The sequence below is a fragment of the Ranitomeya imitator genome, chromosome 10, assembly GCF_032444005.1.
Source record: "Ranitomeya imitator isolate aRanImi1 chromosome 10, aRanImi1.pri, whole genome shotgun sequence".
In the NCBI taxonomy this organism is placed as follows: Eukaryota; Metazoa; Chordata; class Amphibia; order Anura; family Dendrobatidae; genus Ranitomeya; species Ranitomeya imitator.
Genome location: NC_091291.1, coordinates 6929942 through 6951605, shown reverse-complemented (window position 1 = coordinate 6951605; position 21664 = coordinate 6929942). Strand labels below are relative to the sequence as shown.

The window sequence follows — 21664 nt, the reverse complement described above, 5'->3', positions numbered from 1 at the left end:
CCTGCCCGCGAGGGCTCACAATCTACAAGGGATGGGTGAGGATACAGGAGGAGAGAGGACCCTGCCCGCGAGGGCTCACAATCTACAAGGGATGGGTGAGGATACAGGAGGAGTGAGGACCCTGCCCGCGAGGGCTCACAATCTACAAGGGATGGGTGAGGATACAGGAGGAGAGAGGACCCTGCCCGCGAGGGCTCACAGTCTACAAGGGATGGGTGAGGATACAGGAGGAGAGAGGACCCTGCCCACGAGGGCTCACAATCTACAAGGGATGGGTGAGGATACAGCAGGAGAGAGGACCCTGCCCGCGAGGGCTCACAATCTACAAGGGATGGGTGAGGATACAGGAGGAGAGAGGACCCTGCCCGCGAGGGCTCACAATCTACAAGGGATGGGTGAGGATACAGGAGGAGAGAGGACCCTGCCCGCGAGGGCTCACAATCTACAAGGGATGGGTGAGGATACAGGAGGAGGGAGGACCCTGCCCGCGAGGGCTCACAATCTACAAGGGATGGGTGAGGATACAGTAGGTGAAGGCAGAGCTGGTCGTGCAGTGGTTTGGTCGATTGGTGGTTATCACCCAATCACAAACCGGCCTTCCGCATAGCCTGTGACCTCACTATCCTCACCTTATGACCTCACTACCCTCACCTTATGACCTCACTGCCCTCACCCTGTGACCTCACAGCCCTCACCCTGTGACCTCACCGCCCTCACCTTGTGACCTCACCGCCCTCACCCTGTGACCTCACCGCCCTCACCCTGTGACCTCACCGCCCTCACCCTGTGACCTCACCGCCCTCACCCTGTGACCTCACCGCCCTCACCCTGTGACCTCACAGCCCTCACCCTGTGACCTCACAGCCCTCACCCTGTGACCTCACAGCCCTCACCCTGTGACCTCACAGCCCTCACCCTGTGACCTCACAGCCCTCACCCTGTGACCTCACAGCCCTCACCCTGTGACCTCACAGCCCTCACCCTGTGACTTTACTGCCCTCACCCTGTGACTTTACTGCCCTCACCCTGTGACTTTACTGCCCTCACCCCGTGACTTTACTGCCCTCACCCCGTGACTTTACTGCCCTCACCCGGTGACTTTACTGCCGTCACCCTGTGACCTCACTGCCCTCACCCGTTGACCTCACTGCCCTCACCATGTGACCTCACTGTCCTCACCCTGTGACCTCACTGTCCTCACCCTGTGACCTCACTGTCCTCACCCTGTGACCTCACTGTCCTCACCTGTGACCTCACTGCCCTCACCATGTGACCTCATTGTCCTCACCCTGTGACCTCACTGTCCTCACCCTGTGACCTCACTGTCCTCACCCTGTGACCTCACTGGCCCTCACCCTGTGACCTCACTGGCCCTCACCCTGTGACCTCACTGGCCCTCACCCTGTGACCTCACTGGCCCTCACCCTGTGACCTCACCGGCCCTCACCCTGTGACCTCATTATCCTCACCCTGTGACCTCATTATCCTCACCCTGTGACCTCACTGCCCTCACCCTGTGACCTCATTATCCTCACCCTGTGGCCTCACTGTCCTCACCCTGTGACCTCACTGTCCTCACCCTGTGACCTCACTGTCCTCACCCTGTGACCTCACTGGCCCTCACCCTGTGACCTCACTGGCCCTCACCCTGTGACCTCACTGGCCCTCACCCTGTGACCTCACTGGCCCTCACCCTGTGACCTCACTGGCCCTCACCCTGTGACCTCACTGGCCCTCACCCTGTGACCTCACTGGCCCTCACCCTGTGACCTCACTGGCCCTCACCCTGTGACCTCACTGGCCCTCACGCTGTGACCTCACTGTCCTCACCCTGTAACCTCACTGGCCCTCACCCTGTGACCTCACTGTCCTCACCCTGTGACCTCACTGTCCTCACCCTGTAACCTCACCCTGTGACCTCACTATTCCAGCGACCATACTGGGATTTATTAAGGTAAATTGACCTTTAACATTGGTCAGTGTGAGGCTGCAGAGCTTAGTCTAATGGCGTCCGCCGTGGACATGGTGCCTCTAAGGCCCCGTTGTTCCCATGTTCCTGCACTCCGCTTATTACAGCAATATATCCAGGATGCTGATATCCGGGAGGACACGCCGCTTCAGTCCTCGCCATCCACTTGGGTTACATTTGTTTCCTCTCAGGACGATGCAGCTTCATACGTATGAGAAAAACACTTTCAATAAAATCCATCTCTGGCCAGTAGATAATTCACCTGTAATAACATGGCGTCCCAGCTGAGGCCCCGGACCATGGCATCACTGCTACCATTAACCCTTTCTTCACCGGCATCAGCAGCACTGTGTCGTATCTGTAACCACCTGAGGCGCGCCGGCACCGAAAAGGTAAAAGAAAGAATCTGTAAGAACTGTCGAACCCGGCGGGAGGCATGGAGCCCCACACACACTGTCGTTAATACCGATCACCACCTCCCAGGAGGAATCAGGCGCCGCGGAGGTCAGGGGGACGCCATTACATTAATTACCTATCTCTCCGATTCTGAGCACTTCGTCTCTAGACGCCTCTTTGCTGTTGTCTTAATGTATTATGTTCCCTGCAAGTTGCTCAGATACGGGGCCACCATATCAGCCAACTGCTCCTGTGTCGCCATGGAAACAAAGCCCAGGTTAAAGCCTTCGATCCATCTCATTTGCAATTTTCAGACCCAACTGAGAAAGAAAGCCAAAGTGCCCAAACCACGCCAGGCGCACGAGTCACAAAACCACAAATGGAGACTCGTGCCCAAACTACGCCAAGGACAGAAGATACAAAACCAAGAATGGAGCCTCGTGCCCAAACCACGCCAGGCGCACGAGTCACAAAACCAAGAATGGAGCCTCGTGCCCAAACCACGCCAGGCGTACGAGTCACAAAATCAAGAATGGAGCCTCGTGCCCAAACCACACCAGGGGCAGAAGATACAAAACCAAGAATGGAGCCTTGTGCCCAAACCACGCCAGGGTCAGAAGATACAAAACCAAGAATGGAGCCTCGTGCCCAAACCACACCAGGGGCAGAAGATACAAAACCAAGAATGGAGCCTTGTGCCCAAACCACGCCAGGGTCAGAAGATACGAAACCAAGAATGGAGCCTCGTGCCCAAACCACGCCAGGAACAGAAGATACAAAACCAAGAATGGAGCCTCATGCCCAAACCACGCCAGGGGCAGAAGATACAAAACAAAGAATGGAGCCTCATGCCCAAACCACGCCAGGGGCACGAGTCACAAAACCAAGAATGGAGCCTCGTGCCCAAACCACGCCAGGGTCAGAAGATACAAAACCAAGAATGGAGCCTCGTGCCCAAACCACGCCAGGGGCAGAAGATACAAAACCAAGAATGGAGCCTCATGCCCGAACCACGCCAGGGGGAGAAGATACAAAACCAAGAATGGAGCCTCGTGCCCGAACCACGCCAGGGACAGAAGATACAAAACCAAGAATGGAGCCTCATGCCCAAACCATGCCAGGCGCACGAGTCACAAAACCAAGAATGGAGCCTCGTGCCCAAACCATGCCAGGGGGAGAAGATACAAAACCAAGAATGGAGCCTCATGCCCGAACCACGCCAGGGGCAGAAGATACAAAACCAAGAATGGAGCCTCATGCCCAAACCACGCCAGGCGCACGAGTCACAAAACCAAGAATGGAGCCTCGTGCCCAAACCACGCCAGGATCAGAAGATACAAAACCAAGAATGGAGCCTCGTGCCCAAACCACGCCAGGGGCAGAAGATACAAAACCAAGAATGGAGCCTCGTGCCCAAACCACGCCAGGGGCAGAAAATACAAAACCAAGAATGGAGCCTCATGCCCGAACCACGCCAGGGGCAGAAGATACAAAACCAAGAATGGAGCCTCATGCCCGAACCACGCCAGGGGCAGAAGATACAAAACCAAGAATGGAGCCTCATGCCCAAACCACGCCAGGGGCAGAAGATACAAAACCAAGAATGGAGCCTCATGCCCAAACCACGCCAGGCGCACGAGTCACAAAACCAAGAATGGAGCCTCGTGCCCAAACCACGCCAGGGTCAGAAGATACAAAACCAAGAATGGAGCCTCATGCCCAAACCACGCCAGGGTCAGAAGATTCAAAACCAAGAATGGAGCCTCATGCCCAAACCACGCCAGGCGCACAAATCACAAAACCAAGAATGGAGCCTCGTGCCCAAACCACGCCAGCGGCAAAAGATACAAAACCAAGAATGAAGCCTCGTGCCCAAACCACGCCAGGCGCACGAGTCACAGAGCCAAGAATGAAGCCTCGTGCCCAAACCACACCAGGGGCAGAAGACACAAAACCAAGAATGGAGTGGTTTGGGCACGAGGCTCCGTTCATGGTTCTGTGCCTTCTAACCCTGGCGTGGTTTGGACACGAGGCTCCATTCTTGGTTTTGTGTTGTCTGCCCTTGACGTGGTTTGGGCATGAGGCTCCAAGGGCAGAAGACACAAAACCAAGAATGGAGCCTCATTCTCAAACCACGCCTGGGGCAGAAGGCACAGAACCGAGAAAGGAGCCCAATGTTCAAACCTCTCTAGTGGCATGAGTCCTAAAACCGAGAAAGGAGCCATGTACCAAAATTACGCCAAGGACGCAAATCCCATAACCGAGGAAGGAGTCCAATGTCCATATCACGCTGGGGCAAGAATCCCAGAACCGAGAAGGGAACCCAATGTCCAAATCATGCCAGGGGAAAGAATCCCAGAACCAAAAAAGGAGCCCTGTGCCAAAATCACGCCAAATACACGAATCCCAGAACTGAGGAAGGGAGCCTGGCGCCCAAATCACTCCAAGGGCAACTCCGAAAAAAGGATTTTATAATAAGGTGGTAACTCGCTAAGGAGCTTTACAGCAGCAGCCGGAGGTGCAGCTGAATGTACTACATCTTCATGGCAGTGGCTGATAAAAGAAAAATACAACTTTCTACAAGGGCAACCTTAGGGTCTGCTGGTAGTTGTAGTTTTCAACACCTGGCGCGCCACAGGGGGTATAGATGATAGTAATAGGGTTAAACATAATACACAGAGCTATGTAATGAACAGTATTTAGGGTTATGAAAGGTAAGTAGCAAACTTACAGTAGATTTATACTAAGCGGATGGAATAAATAAAGACCTGTTACCTAATATAATATGTCGCAGAGGTTCTCACTACTTTATAATCTGGTTCTTTCGTTTCTGCAAGACGTTTCTTACGAATCTTACATAAGAATCACTTGCAGTACCACTTCTCGCCACCACCAGAGACATAAGAATTAGTGCAACAGCGCCTCCACCTCGCCTTAATCTGTTTCTGACTTTATGAAATTGTTTGAAATGCAAAAAAAAACAAAATCATTAGACGGAAATGTCCTACAGAAATGTCAGAAAACCCATAATCACGACAAGAAGGAACACTGCAGAGGTCCATGATACAGAAGGTGGGTGTCACAGCCCCTCTAAGGGCATTGTTTACCTTTTTATGTGTATCTGTAGTTATCCACAGCTTTTAATAATTTGTTTGCAATGTGTTTCCATAATCTTGACAATGTTTCATCGTGACGTTATATCAGAGAGTTTATAAAGTTTACACTCTGCCTGGCACAATGTAGAGAAATAATGACAAGAATCAGAAACAATGGATTTTTTTTTTCTTCTATGGCGGTAGCAAAAAAAAAATCCCACTTGTTCGCCTGATTTTTTCATTATTTTTATAATTACTGGTGCAGGGTGTCTACACTGTATATTTATAGGTTAGACCGGAGGTCAGGCTTCCAAACAATACAACCAAGTACTTACCACATCTGCGGAAATATCCTGCATACCTAGTGATCTCCAGCCTCTGCCTCTCCACCACCATTCACGCCCTGACAAGTTCGGGACTGAGTTTATGGCAGCTGGAGGGCCGTAAGTTGTAGGTTTTCTAAAAGTTTTTAACAATTTCCAAACTTTCACGATACCCCATTCCGTTCCCTACATTTACTACAGCCAATAGTAGCAATAACTATGGATATCATTAGTGGTCATATTGGATAATTACAGTAGAGGAAAAAGATTAACGATGACTCTAAACCACCAGATAACAAGCTATGTTGCCCCCGAAACAGATCTCCAACAACCGAGAGCAAAGCACCAGTGAAGAACCTCCTACTTCTAATGTCCTTACTTCATCCAAACCCCCAACTCAAGTAATAAGATACACGTCAGACCTGGACCACGAATCCAGGTCTTGTAGTGACCATGTTTAAACCAACCTGAATATTGTAGAGACCATCTCCAAACTGACTACCAACCTTGTCAAAACCTAAAGCCAACTAATCCAGACCTTCTAATCACCATGACGAAACCAACCACCAACTCAAACCTTTTAGTGACCATCTATAAACCAAACACCACAGCAGAACTTGTATTATTCCTATCTACACCAAGGACTAACCCAAATCTGGTAGTGACTATCTCCAAACATCATTCAAACCAGGGCTTCTGTAAACCATTCACCAACCCACACCTTGTAGTGACCATCTGTGAGCCATCGACCAACCCACACCATCTCTAAATCAACAACCAATGCAGATCTTATATTGACCAGCTTTAAACCAGCCTCCAAAAGAAACCCGTATATCAAAACCATTTATGAACACTGACGTCGCCATGACCTTCTCTAAATAATCCACCAACCCAGATGTTACTGACACACACCTTGTAATGACCATGTGTAAACAAACCACCACCCAAACCTTGTAATATCCATATCTAAACCAACTCAAACTTTGTAGTGATCATCTCCAAACTGATCAACAACCTTCTCATGAATATATCTAAACCAACCAATCTGGAACTTTTAATGACTATGTCCAATTGAACCACCAACCCCAAAAAACATCAAACAAAACGGGCATTTTCTAAACCATCTACCAACTGATACCATTTTTAAGTCAACAACCAAGACAGTTCTTGTAAGGCCAGCTTTAAATGAGCCTCCAATCCAAACCCATATCTAAACCATCCACCAACTCAGACCTTGTCAGGAGTCTCTAAACCATCCACCGACCCAAATATTCTAGTGACCATCTCCAAACCAAAAAATTAACTTAAATATTGTAATGACCATCTGTAAACCAACCACCACCCCAGGGACTTTGAAATATCTCTATCAACAACCAACCCAGACCTTGTACTGACCATTTCCAAACTGATCAGCAACCTTCTCAAGTCCAAGTCTAAACCAACCTTTAACCTAGAACCTTTAATGACTATGTCCAAATGAGCTACCAATCCAAGAATTGTATGGACATCAAAACAGGCCTTCTGTAAACCATTCACCAACTCAGACCTTGTAGCGACCATCTATAAGCCATCCACCAACTCAGGCCATTTTTAAATCGAGACCCAACTTTAACTTTGTAATGATCACCTGTAAACCGGCCTCCAATGCCAACCAACATCTGACCTAGACCTCATATTGACCATGTGTGAGCCATCCACCAACCCAGATATTCTAGTAATCCTTTCAAAGACGACCAACATCTGACCTAGACCTTGTAATGACCATGTGTTAACCATCCACCAACCCATCCTGTCTACTGACCACCCCTTTCACCAACCCTAACCGAGGTCTTGTAATGACCATCTCTAACCTGACCACCAGCCCAGGCCTTGTTTTAACTCTTTTTAAAGAGTCTATTTATGACCACCAGAATTATTCAAACTCTTTCGGATACTCAGTCATGGCACTGTATCAGGAGGATATTTATCGGGTGTGGTAGATACTCCGGTGATTTAATGGTGTCACTACATACGGTAGACGGTAAGATCAGGAAATTTGTTCAGTTTGGAGTGCAGTTATTACAGAAATTCACCAGTAATTATAAGATAGTAATGCTCCGCCATCTTTTCTCTCCCCCATATCCATTGTCTGGATTCCATCAGTCATCTCTATCCATCAGCCCATTTGTCAGCACCACAAAAATTAGGGGAGCTGGCGCCAGGCGGCCATCTCTTCTTCAGCAGAGCTGCCTGTCGTTCTGCCATGACTGGGAATCCCCACTGACACATGAGGGTCCGCAAGCGTCAAACTCAGGAAGTCCCTCCACCCAGCAGGAGACCGCCCTCTCTCTGAAATCTTCCTCGGACAGTCAGCCTTTCTGCAGCCCGGGAGACCTGGGTGAGGCTATCCTTGATAGTCCATGTACTAATGTGTGTGAGCGGGCAAGAGGCGCTACATGGCGTTCACCGACCAAACACCCAACACAATTACATCCGGCTAATAATAAAGAGCATGCTGCTATAACCTGGGCATCTCCTGTATATAATTATATATGTACAGCTGGTATAACCTGGGCATCTCCTGTATATAATTATATATGTACAGCTGGTATAACCTGGGCATCTCCTCTATATAATGGTATATGTACAGCTGCTATAACCTGGGCATCTCCTGTATATAATTATATATGTACAGCTGGTATAACCTGGGCATCTCCTGTATATAATTATATATGTACAGCTGGTATAACCTGGGCATCTCCTATATATAATGATATATGTACAGCTGGTATAACCTGGGCATCTCCTGTATATAATGATATATGCACAGCTGGTATAACCTGGGCATCTCCTATATATAATGGTATATGTACAGCTGCTACAACCTGGGCATCTCCTGTATATAATGATATATGCACAGCTGGTATAACCTGGGCATCTCCTCTATATAATGGTATATGTACAGCTGCTATAACCTGGGCATCTCCTGTATATAATGATATATGTACAGCTGCTATAACCTGGGCATCTCCTGTATATAGTGATATATGCACAGCTGGTATAACCTGGGCATCTCCTCTATATAATGGTATATGTACAGCTGCTATAACCTGGGCATCTCCTGTATATAATGATATATGTACAGCTGGTATAACCTGGGCATCTCCTGTATATAATGATATATGTACAGCTGGTATAACCTGGGCATCTCCTGTGTATAATATATGTACAGCTGCTATAACCTGGGCATCTCCTGTATATAATGATATATGTACAGCTGCTATAACCTGGGCATCTCCTGTATATAATTATATATGTACAGCCGGTATAACCTGGGCATCTCCTGTATATAGTTATATATGTACAGCTGGTATAACCTGGGCATCTCCTGTATATAATGATATATGCACAGATGATATAACCTGGGCATCTCCTCTATATAATTATATATGTACAGCTGCTATAACCTGGGCATCTCCTGTATATAATTATATATGTACAGCTGGTATAACCTGGGCATCTCCTGTATATAGTTATATATGTACAGCTGGTATAACCTGGGCATCTCCTGTATATAATGATATATGCACAGCTGATATAACCTGGGCATCTCTATATAATGGTATATGTACAGCTGCTATAACCTGGGCATCTCCTGTATATAATTATATATGTACAGCTGGTATAACCTGGGCATCTCCTGTATATAATTATATATGTACAGCCGGTATAACCTGGGTATCTCCTGTATATAATAATATATGTACAGCCGGTATAATCTGGGCATCTCCTGTATATAATTATATATGTACAGCCGGTATAACCTGGGCATCTCCTGTATATAGTTATTTATGTACAGCTGCTATAACCTGGGCATCTCCTGTATATAATGATATATGCACAGCTGATATAACCTGGGCATCTCCTCTATATAATGGTATATGTACAGCTGGTATAACCTGGGCATCTCCTGTATATATTTATATATGTACAGCTGGTATAACCTGGGCATCTCCTGTATATAGTTATATATGTACAGCTGCTATAACCTGGTCATCTCCTGTATATAATTATATATGTACGGCTGCTATAACATGGGGATCTCCTGTATATAGTTATATATGTACAGCTGGTATAACCTGGGCATCTCCTGTATATAATTATATACGTACAGCTGCTATAACCTGGGCATCTCCTGTATATAATTATATATGTACAGCCGGTATAACCTGGGATCAGTCATGTTCAGGCCAGGAATATTCTTCTGTATTTGCACATTTCCCGGTGAATAATGCAGGATGCGAATCAAAGTGCACAGGAGCTCCCGCTGAGAGGCGGCCATTCATTATTTAGTGAGGGATTGTATGAATGAGCCGAGCTCCTCGGGGGATTCATTCATAGACTTTATGAAACAAGCAGCGTAACTCTCCGCCTGCAGCTGTAATAATAATACAGAATGTGATAATTATAATAATTCATCCATAAAACACAGACCCGCAGCATAAATACCCAGGTTGTTGCTCTACTTTCCATTGTCTCCTTCTCGGAGTGTGTGGGAAATGCCATACATATACAATGGCTCGTTGGAACTGATCTGCTCTGCTGTAGACGAGCCACTCTGTGCCAGGATGCTTCCGGACATCAGGGCCCCTCACCCACCCAAGTAATCCACAGAGAAAAGAGGTTTTATTGAGTAATGTGGCTAAATATACTGAAGCATTGACTATGTGGGTATCTGCAGGGGCGTTCACTGTGGAGGGAGGGTCTCAGGGTCCCATCGCAAAATACATATGGCCCGCCCCATGCTTGACGGCCTCGATGACCCGCCAGTACTACTACCTACCCACTGGCAGCCAGAACCACTTTACTCCCAGGGTGGATGCAAAGCTATGACCTCGTAATCCCAATACCTCTACTATAGCTTGTATAATGCAGAGGTCCTGAGGCAAAAAAGGACCCGTCCCTGATGAGCAATATTGGGGCTTAATGAGGGCTGATTGTCTCAGGGTGTTAAGAAATATGGCCCCGATTCATCATCATCTTTGCACCTTTCTTCTGGAGTAATAATAAGTCACGAAAAACAAATAATGCGAATGATGAGTTGGGGCCAAAGCCCCTCTGGTAGGGTTGTCCATATGCTGGTAAGATGGAACCTGACCTACATAATTTTTTGGAAATGGCTCAAGGCTTCCAGTGGCCATTGGCGGTGGTCAATTAACCCCTTTAAGATAGGTAATGTGATTGTCTATCAGGGTATTGACACATGGAGTCATTGTCCTGCATTGTTCTCTCGTAGATTGTCATCATCCATGTTTCACCTTCGAAACCGAGCCGTCATCAGTGGAGTTCCCTCAAGAGAAGATATCTGGGATGAAGAGTCCGTCTTCTCACCCGACCTCTATGTGCAAGGCTGTGGTCAGGGGCCTGAAGGGCAATCACCCGGTGCAGTGGGAAATCGCATTCGACATCCAAAAGCTTTTCAGGGAACGGGAGAACAGAGACGACGACGAGAGCGACCTGTGGAACGAGACGTTTCATCATCTGTCGGCCAAATCCATCATTCGAGACTTTGAGCAGCTGGCTGAGAGAGAAAGTGACATCGAGCATGGTAATAAAAAATGCAGAACCTCATCATGAGGCCCCAATTCTCACTGCACCCCTATTTACTGCTGTGCAAAGCTTCTCACTGGTAGCCGGTGGAAACGTTTGATTTTGCTGTTTCCAAAAAAAAGCCACAAACCGTTCACTATATGAGGCGGCACCACAGCAAAAGTAGTGTTAGTATTAGCAAAATAATAGAGGGAGATCCCAAGCAACTGACCTCACAATATGTACTGATATGCCCCAACGGGCCGGCCATACTAACTTCAAAGCCGGCGCTCCATGGGTGCCAGTGATGGCTGGAGCTCCAGAGGTGAAGCAGCAGTGTTGCTGAAGGCCCTGGTCTCCTGAGGTGGAGCAGTGGTGTCAGAGATGGCTGGGGCTCCAGAGGTAGAGCAATGGTGTCGGTGATGGGCAGGGTTCCAGACATAGGGCAGTAATGTCAGTGAAGACTAAGGAACCAAAAGTGGAGCAGTGGTGTTGGTGATGGCTGGGACTCCAGAGGTGGAGCAGTGGTGTTGGTGATGGCTGCAGAGGTGGAGCAGTGGTGTGGATGATGTCCGGGACTTCAGAGGTGGAGCAATGGAGTCAGTGATGGCCCCGGTCTCTAGAAGTGGAGCAATGGTGTTGATGTCCGAGACTTCAGAGGTGCATCATTGGTGTCAATCATGGCCGAGGCTCTAGAGGTGAAGCAATGGTGTCAATGATAGCCTCGGTCTCCAGACGTGGAGCAGTGGTGATGGTGATGGCCAAGACTCCAGAGATGTATCATTGGTGTTACTGATGGTCAACTTTTTGGAGGCGAAGCAGTGATGGCCGAGGCTCTAGAGGTGAAGCAGTGGTGTTAGTGATGGCCTTGTTCACTATAAGTGACGTGTGATGTCTAGACCCCTGTGATTGTTGTTTTATGTCAAAAATTTTCAGAGCTGAGATCCTGGAGATATTTAGGCCTTAGCCTTGGGTTTACACGAAGCTAAGCCTAAAATCACTAAACATTGTGCCCCCCTTGTTGTCTAGTAGTCCATCACGTTTCTTACTATTCTAGATTATATAGAAGACCCCTGAAATAAGTGAAATAAGGAGAGACCAACTTGATGAGATGTGGGGGAGTTACTGTGTCTGTCAATAAAGGCATGGGCGTAACGATCAGAGGTGACAGTAGTGACCCCGGCCATGAAGCCTCGTGGTCCAAATTGTCTTTTGGAGAAGATGTGGGGGAGTTGGGGACCATATTGGAGATTTTGTATTGGTGCCCAAGAGCTTCAACATACAGCACTAATTACGAGATCACCACAGCTGATGTCGGGTCACCGTTGATATAGTTATGGGGTCTCTTTGGCTGGAATTATGGGGTCTCTTTGGCTGGAGCTATGGGGTCTCTTTGGCTGGAGTTATGGGGTCTCTTTGGCTGGAGTTATGGATTCTCTGTAGCTGTTGTTATGGGGTCTCTATGGCTTCAGTTGTGGGGTCTCTGTAGCTGTTGTTATGGGGTCTCTGTGGCTGTTGTTGTGGGGTCTCTGTGGGTGTAGTTATGGCATCACTGGCTGATGATGTGGGCTCACTTTGGATGCAGTTATGGGATCTGTGTGACTGTCGTTATGGGGTCTCTGTGACTGTCGTTATGTGATCTCTGTGGCTGTAGTTATGGGATCTCTGTGGCTGTAGTTATGGGATCTCTGTGGCTGTAGTTATGGGATCTCTGGCTGTAGTTATGGGATCTCTGTGGCTGTAGTTATGGGATCTCTGTGGCTGTAGTTATGGGATCTCTGTGGCTGTAGTTATGGGATCTGTGTGACTGTCGTTATGGGATCTCTGTGGCTGTAGTTATGTCTCTGTGGCTGTAGTTATGGGATCTCTGGCTGTAGTTATGGGATCTCTGGCTGTAGTTATGGGATCTCTGTGGCTGTAGTTATGGGATCTCTGTGGCTATAGTTTTGGGATCTCTGTGGCTGTAGTTATGGGGTTTCTGTGACTGTAGTTGTAGGATGGGATATTTAGAGGCAGAGAATCCCCGGTGAGGGTCTTTGGTGTCTGACTGTGATGACCTGACACTGGAGGAGCAGGGAGGGTCCGTCTCTTCTCTCATTTCCTCGCCCACGTTGATCCTGGCACCGATTTATTATTGTGACCTTCCCCTATCTGGTTTCCATTATAGTTTGCACTGGGTTGTCGCCCACCTTCCCCGGGCTCCTCAGTGGCTGGTCTTCCTATTCATGAGGTGACACATCACACATGGAACCACATCTAGACAAATCCACTGAGTAACCAGGAATAATCCCCCTCACATCAGGCCACGTGTCCGCCATCACCGACCTCCCTGTGCTTCCCCTGTAGGTGTCGGACGCCGATTCCAGCTCAACGCCATTAATGCCAGCAAGGCCTGTAATGTCATCAGCAAGTACACGGCGTTCGTCCCCGTAGACCTCAGCAGCAACTCGTACCTGCCCAGCGTGGTGGAGTACGCCAACACAGGTAACGGCGCAATGCTCTGCAGGAAAGCTCCGCCTGCCGCATCTCATGCTGCTCCCCTCCAGGTTCTATTAGTCCTACCTTTTTGTTTTTGGCTTTATCTCTACCAATTCCAACGCCCTCCACCTTTCCCGCCCTCCACCTCTCTCGCCGTCCACCTCTCTCGCCCTCCAGCTCTCTCGCCCTCCAGCTCTCTCGCCCTCCGCCTCTCTCGCCCTCCACCTCTCTCGCCCTCCATCTCTCCCACCCTCCATCTCTCTACCTCTTTCATTCTCCACCTCTCTCGCCCTTCACCTCTCTCGCCCTTCACCTCTCTCGCCCTTCACCTCTCTCGCCCTCCACCTCTCTCGCCCTCCCTCTCTCCACCTCTCCTGCCCTCCACCTCCCGCCCTCCACCTCCCGCCCTCCACCTCTCTCGCCCTCCACCTCTCTCGCCCTCCACCTCTCTCGCCCTCCACCTCTCTCGGCCTCCACCTCTCTCGCCCTCCACCTCTCTCGCCCTTCACCTCTCTCGCCCTTCACCTCTCTCGCCCTTCACCTCTCTCGCCCTTCACCTCTCTCGCCCTCCACCTCTCTCGCCCTCCACCTCTCTCGCCCTCCACCTCTCTCGCCCTCCACCTCTCCCGCCCTCCACCTCTCCCGCCCTCCATCTCTCCCGCCCTCCATCTCTCCCGCCCTCCATCTCTCCCGCCCTCCATCTCTCCCGCCCTCCATCTCTCTACCTCTTTCATTCTCCACCTCTCTCGCCCTTCACCTCTCTCGCCCTTCACCTCTCTCGCCCTTCACCTCTCTCGCCCTCCACCTCTCTCGCCCTCCCTCTCTCCACGTCTCCTGCCCTCCACCTCTCCTGCCCTCCACCTCTGGCCCTCCACCTCTGGCCCTCCACCTCTGGCCCTCCACCTCTCCCGCCCTTCACCACTCTCGCCATTCACCTCTCTCGCCCTCCATCTCTCGCCCTCCACCTCTCCTGCCCTCCACCTCTCTCGCCCTCCACCTCTCTCGCCCTCCACCTCTCTTTCGCCCTCCACCTCTCTCGCCCTCCATCTCTACCTCTCTCACCCTCCACCTCTCCTGCCCTCCACCTCCCGCCCTCCATCTCTGGCGCTTCACCTCTCCCGCCCTTCACCTCTCCCGCCCTCCACCTCTCTCGCCCTTCACCTCTCTCGCCCTCCACCTGTCTCGCCCTCCACCTGTCTCGCCCTCCACCTGTCTCGCCCTCCACCTGTCTCGCCCTCCACCTGTCTCGCCCTCCACCTCTCTCGCCCTTCACCTCTCTCGCCCTTCACCTCTCTCGCCCTTCACCTCTCTCGCCCTTCACCTCTCTCGCCCTTCACCTCTCTCGCCCTTCACCTCTCCCTCCCTCCACCTTTCCTACCCCCATGTCTTCCACCCATCACCTGTTCCACCATCCATATTGCCCACAATCCATGGTGCCCACCCTCCACGTTTCCCACCCTTCACCTCTCCCATCCTTCACCCTTCTTACCCCATGTCTCCAGCACCTGTCTGTCCGTCTGTGTTAACTGTGAGTCTCTCGTCTGGTCCTTTCTCTCTCTGTCTTTGTCCGGAGGCCTCTCGCACTGACTGAGGAGGATGCCCTCATTCCCTGCTAGGTGCTGCTCTCAAACAGGGCTCTCAGCGCAGCTTAAGCTCCGGAAGTCGCCGCCTGCGAGGATTCTCCATCGGACTGGGCCGATCGCAGTCAACATGTGTGTCCGACTCTTCAGAAGATCGATTTTTCAGTAAGAACTCGTTGCCGTGTTAATTTATTTTTGTCCTGGGGGGCTGATTCTTACTGTGCAGATCCATTCGGTGACCGGGAATGTAACTGAGGCAAAAAATATGCAAATTAGGTCTCCCCCAAAAGTAAAACTCCAATCTCTGAAGCCCCTTTTGTCCGTAACCGCCCTGTGCGAGCTGTGAGGAGCTCGCATTGAGCAGACCTGATAAATGAGATAATTCTGGCCACAAGCTGCGACCACTAGGGGGCGCCCAATGCACAGCCTTTATAAATCCAGGTGAGCGCCCCCCAGGGGCTGCTGCAGGTAAACAAGTCATGTGGGGTCTTCTCCTGTGAGGGGCAAAGAAGGTCTATAGATGCCAGCTGGTAACGCCGTCATTCTCCTTCAGATGCAGACGAGTGCGCCATATCGCCCTGCACCACGCCAGTGTCCTTGGGATGGGAACGCTGCAGCTTTCCACAAGGTGAGAACTATGAAGATTGTAGAGCACAATGATGGCGGAGCCGAGTCTGCAACGGTCCTCATAGGAAGCGACTGGTGTTGTGACCACTATTTCCTGCAGCGGCCCTTTAAATGCCTGCATCCCTATCGTGTCTGTCTTTCAGCCGCCCCGCGCAGTCCGTCCGTGTCCTCGGCCCATTCTCAGAGGTCCATAGAGAGTCTGTTTGCGGCCAGGTAACCCGCGCTCACATGCAGATCTCGCGTTCGCTCCGGCGGGTCTCCTGATCTCTCGTCTTGTCGTAGGTTGAGCCTCAATAAGACGAGACTTCTGACCCGAGCCGCCAAAGGATTCATGATTAAATCCCCCGGAAAAGGCAGCGAAGAAAACGACAGCGAGAAGAACATCGACTACCTGCCCCTGGTGAGTGCCAGGATCCTCGGGGGACGGCCTCTCGGCCCGGAGATCCTGCTGCTGTCTGTACCGTGTGCAGGTTTAATGGGGGGCTACAGTTTCACGCAGATAAATATTAATTTCCATGGCCGCTCCTTCTGGTGGGACACTAAGAATAGAGAAGCTAGGCCGCGTCTCCCCCCTCCACCTCGCCTCTTAACAATAGATGCAGCTCTTAGAGGTTTGTGACATTTTATAGAGCTGCTGCCGGCAGGAGAGGGGAAAGGTTTCATTTTTGTTTCAATTCATCGCCATTTTCGAGAACCCTGCTTGCTGTCAACGGATGGAAAAAGCCTTTTTTTAAATCCATGAATGTAAATCCCGTCCTCACTAAAAGGGGAATTGCGATAACTGAAATGCAACAACGAATGACCTTTCCAATTCTTTGACAGCAAGCAGAGATCCTTAAAGGAACCTGCAGAATTTCTCGTTTCCAGTGATGTAAGTAAAACCGGCCCCTTCTTTACTGACCGCTTGTGAGATGACGGCTGGTTTTGGTGTCGCCCCTCCCGTAGGTCACGCTGCAGTTGGCTTGTGGCGCTTTCCTATTGAACCAGGCCTTTGCCGATGCGGCCAACATCCCGATGGACAAACTCAAGTGGACGTCTCCGTTCACAAGTCACCGATCTGCTCTGAGCCCCGTATCTCACGGTTCTTCTCCTTCACGTAAGGACCCCGGACCCTCTACGGCGGGCACGGGGCAGTTTCTTGCCCCGGACGACGAACACCATACCACATTGAATGGATTTGGTGAAGACGTCTGCCAGCAGCCGTCGCGGACACGCCACCTCTCCAGCAGCGCCTTGGACAGTCCCTCTCGATCCGCAAAGTCCGAGAACGAACTGACGCTCCCCGTCCTGCCCGTGCGACGCTTTTCATCTCCCGACAGCGCCCAAGACTCGGCCTCCATTCACACAGACAGCGGATTGGGGTCGGAGTCTGATGGCGCCGAGGTCCAGACGTGGATGGAGAGCATTGAGGAGCAGCGAAGGTCACATCCAGAAAGCATGATCTGGGCCACCGCCGTCGCCCTGGCCTGGCTCGAGAACAACTCCGCAGCTTACTTCATTGAGTGGGAGCTACTGGCCGCCAAGGCTGACCGGTGGCTGTGCCGGCAGAAGATCCCTGAGGGACGCACGCTGGCCACCGTCAAGTCCGCCGCCCAGCAGCTTTTCGTGCTGCTCCGACATTGGGATGAAAATTTGCAGTTCAACGTCTTGTGTTACAACCCGAGCAGCGTGTAGCGGACGGGACGACGGCGCCGGGGTGTATCGGTCTGTGTGTTGTGGTATGGCTTTGTCGTGAAGAGTTGTATCAGTGCTACTAGTGGGGCGGGTACCAGGAGAGGACGCTGCCGGTGGCACCAAGGGGGATTAAAGGGGACCTCCTGCCATGTAAGGGACAGACAGGTGTGCCACCAGGAGCGATGGAAGCCACCAGTAGTCAGGGCCTGTTTGCATGTTAGTCCCATGGTGGGGACGCCGGGCACTGATACCGTCCGTCCGTGTACTTCTACGTGTGCTCTCCAATCCTCGCATGGTCCTTTGCCCCTTCGTGCCCATGGTGGTCTGTCCCACCCTTTTCTGGTGACGTACCCGTCATCCCCGGTTATGTGGGGGTCTTCCAGCTTTGTAGGTGTGAGTATGAGCTGCGGGGTCTTGTCCAGTCTGTGGTTGGAGACGGCATACGATACCCCATCGTGCCCGCTCCTGTCTTCTCCGTGAGAGCGTCCTGAGTGTAGACAGCCACGTGATATTCTGTGTATTGGGGGGGATATAACTTGCAGGAATGTGGGATCAGCTCTATGCATGGGGTCTTGGACTTTTCTTGTGTTTTGAGGTTAACTTGTTGGGTTTTTTTGTCATCTGTGTGTTTCTTTTTGTTGGGGGGAGGGGAAGGTTTCTTCTGCACATCAGATCTACTTCCTTGTTTTGTGATCTAATATCTCTCGGTCTGCACACATTCACCCCGGCGCGTTTCACGACGACTTTCTCACGACGAGGAAGAATTGTACACAAATCGTCTTCCTGTATCACACGCTGAGCGCACAGTGTAGCATTCCTGTACGACGGATGAATGGAGAGAGAAAAAGAGAGGGATGGATGGAGAGAAAGAAAGGGATGGATGGAGAGAAAGAAAGGGATAGATGGAGAGAGAAAAAGAGAGATGGAGAGAGATGGATGAAGGAGGGAGATGGATGGAGAAAGAGAGACAGATGGAGAGATGGATGGAGAGAGAAAGAGATGGATGAACAGAGAAGGATGGATGAAGAGAGAAAGAGGGATGGATAAAGAACGAGAGTGATAGATAGAGAGAGAAAGATGGATGGATGGAGAGAAAGAAAGGGGTAGATGGAGAGAGAAAAAGAGAGATGGAGAGAGATGGATGATGGAGAGAGATGGATGGAGAAAGAGAGACAGATGGAGAGATGGATGGAGAGAGAAAGAGATGGATGAACAGAGATGGATGGATGAAGAGAGAAAGAGGGATGGATAAAGAACGAGAGTGATAGATAGAGAGAGAAAGAGATGGATGGAGAGAGAAAGAGATGGATGGATGGAGAGAAAGAAAGGGGTAGATGGAGAGAGAAAAAGAGAGATGGAGAGAGATGGATGATGGAGAGAGAGATGGATGATGGAGAGAGAGATGGATGATGGAGAGAGAGATGGATGATGGAGAGAGAGATGGATGATGGAGAAAGAGACAGATGGAGAGAGAGATGGATGGAGAAAGAGAGACAGATGGAGATGGATGGCGAGAGAAAGAGATGGATGAAGAGAGAAGGATGGAGATAGAGAGTGGATGGATGGAGAGAAAGAGGGATGGAAAAAGAACGAGAGTGATAGATGGAGAGAGAAAGAGAGATGGATGGAGATAGAGAATGATGGATGCAGAGAGATGGATGGATGGATGGAGATAGAGATGGACGGAGAGTTGGATGGATGGAGACAGTTAGATGGAGATGTGCATGGATGGAGAGATGGATTATTGATGGAGAGATGGATTATTGATGGAGAGATGGATTATTGATGGAGAGATGAATGGATAGATAGATGGAGAGAGATTCTCATGCCTTTAGTGTACATGTGCACAGCGCTGGAGGGTGGAAGATCATCCTGTTCCCATAGGAGGGTCATTAAGGACATTCATGGCACCGCCCCCTTGACACTTGCTGATTGTAAGGAGTCAGGACTATGAGTCATGTGATTAGTTATGGCAGGTAGATCAGCGGGGACAATCTTATCCTTCTATTCAGCCTTATTGGAGCGTCAGGTGGTGGGGGATGGGGAGAATTTGTGAAGTGACCATTGTGCGCCGTATACAGGCGCAGTTAGTCAATCAGCGCAGGGGGCAAATACATGAGTGGGCCCCCACTATCTATAGTGGGTATAGTGGGCTCCTCGGTTGACAACGATGCTCTTATGGAATAGATATCACTATGCACAGGCTGATATTACCGCCATACGGTGGTCGTATCACAGCAGGTATCGGTTCAGCAGAACTTATTAAGAAATGACAGTGTAGTCATAGACAGAAGCTCACAGCTGATGTCCTATCTGATGGGAGATGCTCTTTCTTCTCCTTTTGGCCCAGACCGTCACCACGCCTTCTTCCAGCAGAGTTTGCAGCACAGACATATTTCACTTCTCACATTTTAAAGGGGCGCTGAGAATAAAGCCCTACGCGTACGTCACATAGTTTCACAGTTTTCTAGCATTTTATCAAGATCTCTGCTTTCTATGAAAGTATGAAAATGTCTTACCTTATCTCAGCTGAGGGTTTGTCACAGTTGTATCAAGTCCTGCCAATCCTCTGCAAGCTAAATGGCCTGGACCCCAGACTGATACATTGTAACAACCCATCAGAGCAGCACAGCTTACAGAGGATTGTCTAGAATGGATACAACTGTAACAAACCCGCAGCTGTGAGAAGTTTGAGGGCAGCTCTTTAGAGTGTTCGCAGAAAGCAAGCGGAGGTATTGAGAATAGTGAATATAGAACATGAGTATACAAGGATTCCGCTTCATCTCTCCCACTGAGGGTCGTCAGATGCTGCTGCGCCTCGGGGGTCTCCGCTGCCCACCCATCCCGTCTCTAGAAGTTGATCCATCTCTTGCTGCGCGCCGTCCGGCTGCTCCCTCGTGCCTTCTGGTCATTCAGCTTGGTTCTTACTGCGGCTGTCGGAGGATTCGGCATCAGGTATCAGATATTCTCAGTGTTCTCCTGTCTGTCGGCAGCAAACATTCCGGATCTTGTATCATCAGATTTGTGTTCAGTAAAGTGATACTTTGTGACCGACCCGAGTGATGTGTCATTCATAAGTCACATGATGGGTGCAATATATGGAGAAAGTATGTGCCCCCCACCTCCGAGGGCTATTCTGTCCTCAGCTACATCCATAGACATTAATATGCCCCCCACATCCACCTCCGGGGGCTTCTCTGTCCTCATCTACATCCATAGACATTAATATGGAGAAAGTATGTGCCCCCCACATCCTCCTCCGGGGGCTTCTCTGTCCTCATCTACATCCATAGACATTAATATGGAGAAAGTATGTGCCCCCCACATCCTCCTCCGGGGGCTTCTCTGTCCTCATCTACATCCATAGACATTAATATGGAGAAAGTATGTGCCCCCCACATCCTCCTCCGGGGGCTTCTCTGTCCTCATCTACATCCATAGACATTAATATGGAGAAAGTATGTGCCCCCCACATCCTCCTCCGGGGGCTTCACTGTCCTCATCTACATCCATAGACATTAATATGGAGAAAGTATGTGCCCCCCACATCCACCTCCGGGGGCTTCACTGTCCTCATCTACATCCATAGACATTAATATGGAGACAGTATGTGCCCCCCACATCCTCCTCCGGGGGCTTCTCTGTCCTCATCTACATCCATAGACATTAATATGGAGAAAGTATGTGCCCCCCACATCCTCCTCCGGGAGCTTCTCTGTCCTTATCTACATCCATAGACATTAATATGGAGAAAGTATGTGCCCCCCACATCCTCCTCCTGGGACTTCTCTGTCCTTATCTACATCCATAGACATTAATATGGAGAAAGTATGTGCCCCCCACATCCTCCTCCGGGAGCTTCTCTGTCCTTACTTTCTCCATATTAATGTCTATGGATGTAGATATGTGCCCCCCACATCCTCCTCCGGGAGCTTCTCTGTCCTTATCTACATC

The 21664-nt window shown here is 50.1% G+C and overlaps 1 protein-coding gene across 3 annotated transcripts in view; it reads left to right on the top strand.

Annotated features, from left to right (window-relative positions):
- Positions 1–20761, top strand: part of VWA5B1 (von Willebrand factor A domain containing 5B1) — an 84125-nt gene extending 63364 nt beyond the window's left edge. For 2 of the 3 annotated variants that reach the window (XM_069742141.1, XM_069742140.1), the window contains exons 15-22: positions 7926–8160; positions 11059–11370; positions 13698–13835; positions 15446–15574; positions 15963–16037; positions 16180–16249; positions 16319–16436; positions 16982–17847. In XM_069742141.1, coding sequence (XP_069598242.1) covers positions 7926–8160; positions 11059–11370; positions 13698–13835; positions 15446–15574; positions 15963–16037; positions 16180–16249; positions 16319–16436; positions 16982–17710 — 1806 coding nt within the window. In that variant the 3' untranslated portion in view covers positions 17711–17847. Of the gene's footprint in view, positions 1–7925; positions 8161–11058; positions 11371–13697; positions 13836–15445; positions 15575–15962; positions 16038–16179; positions 16250–16318; positions 16437–16981 lie in introns of all 3 variants that reach the window. The other variant, XM_069742138.1, reaches the window with a different exon arrangement.
- The last annotated feature ends 903 nt before the right edge of the window (positions 20762–21664 follow it).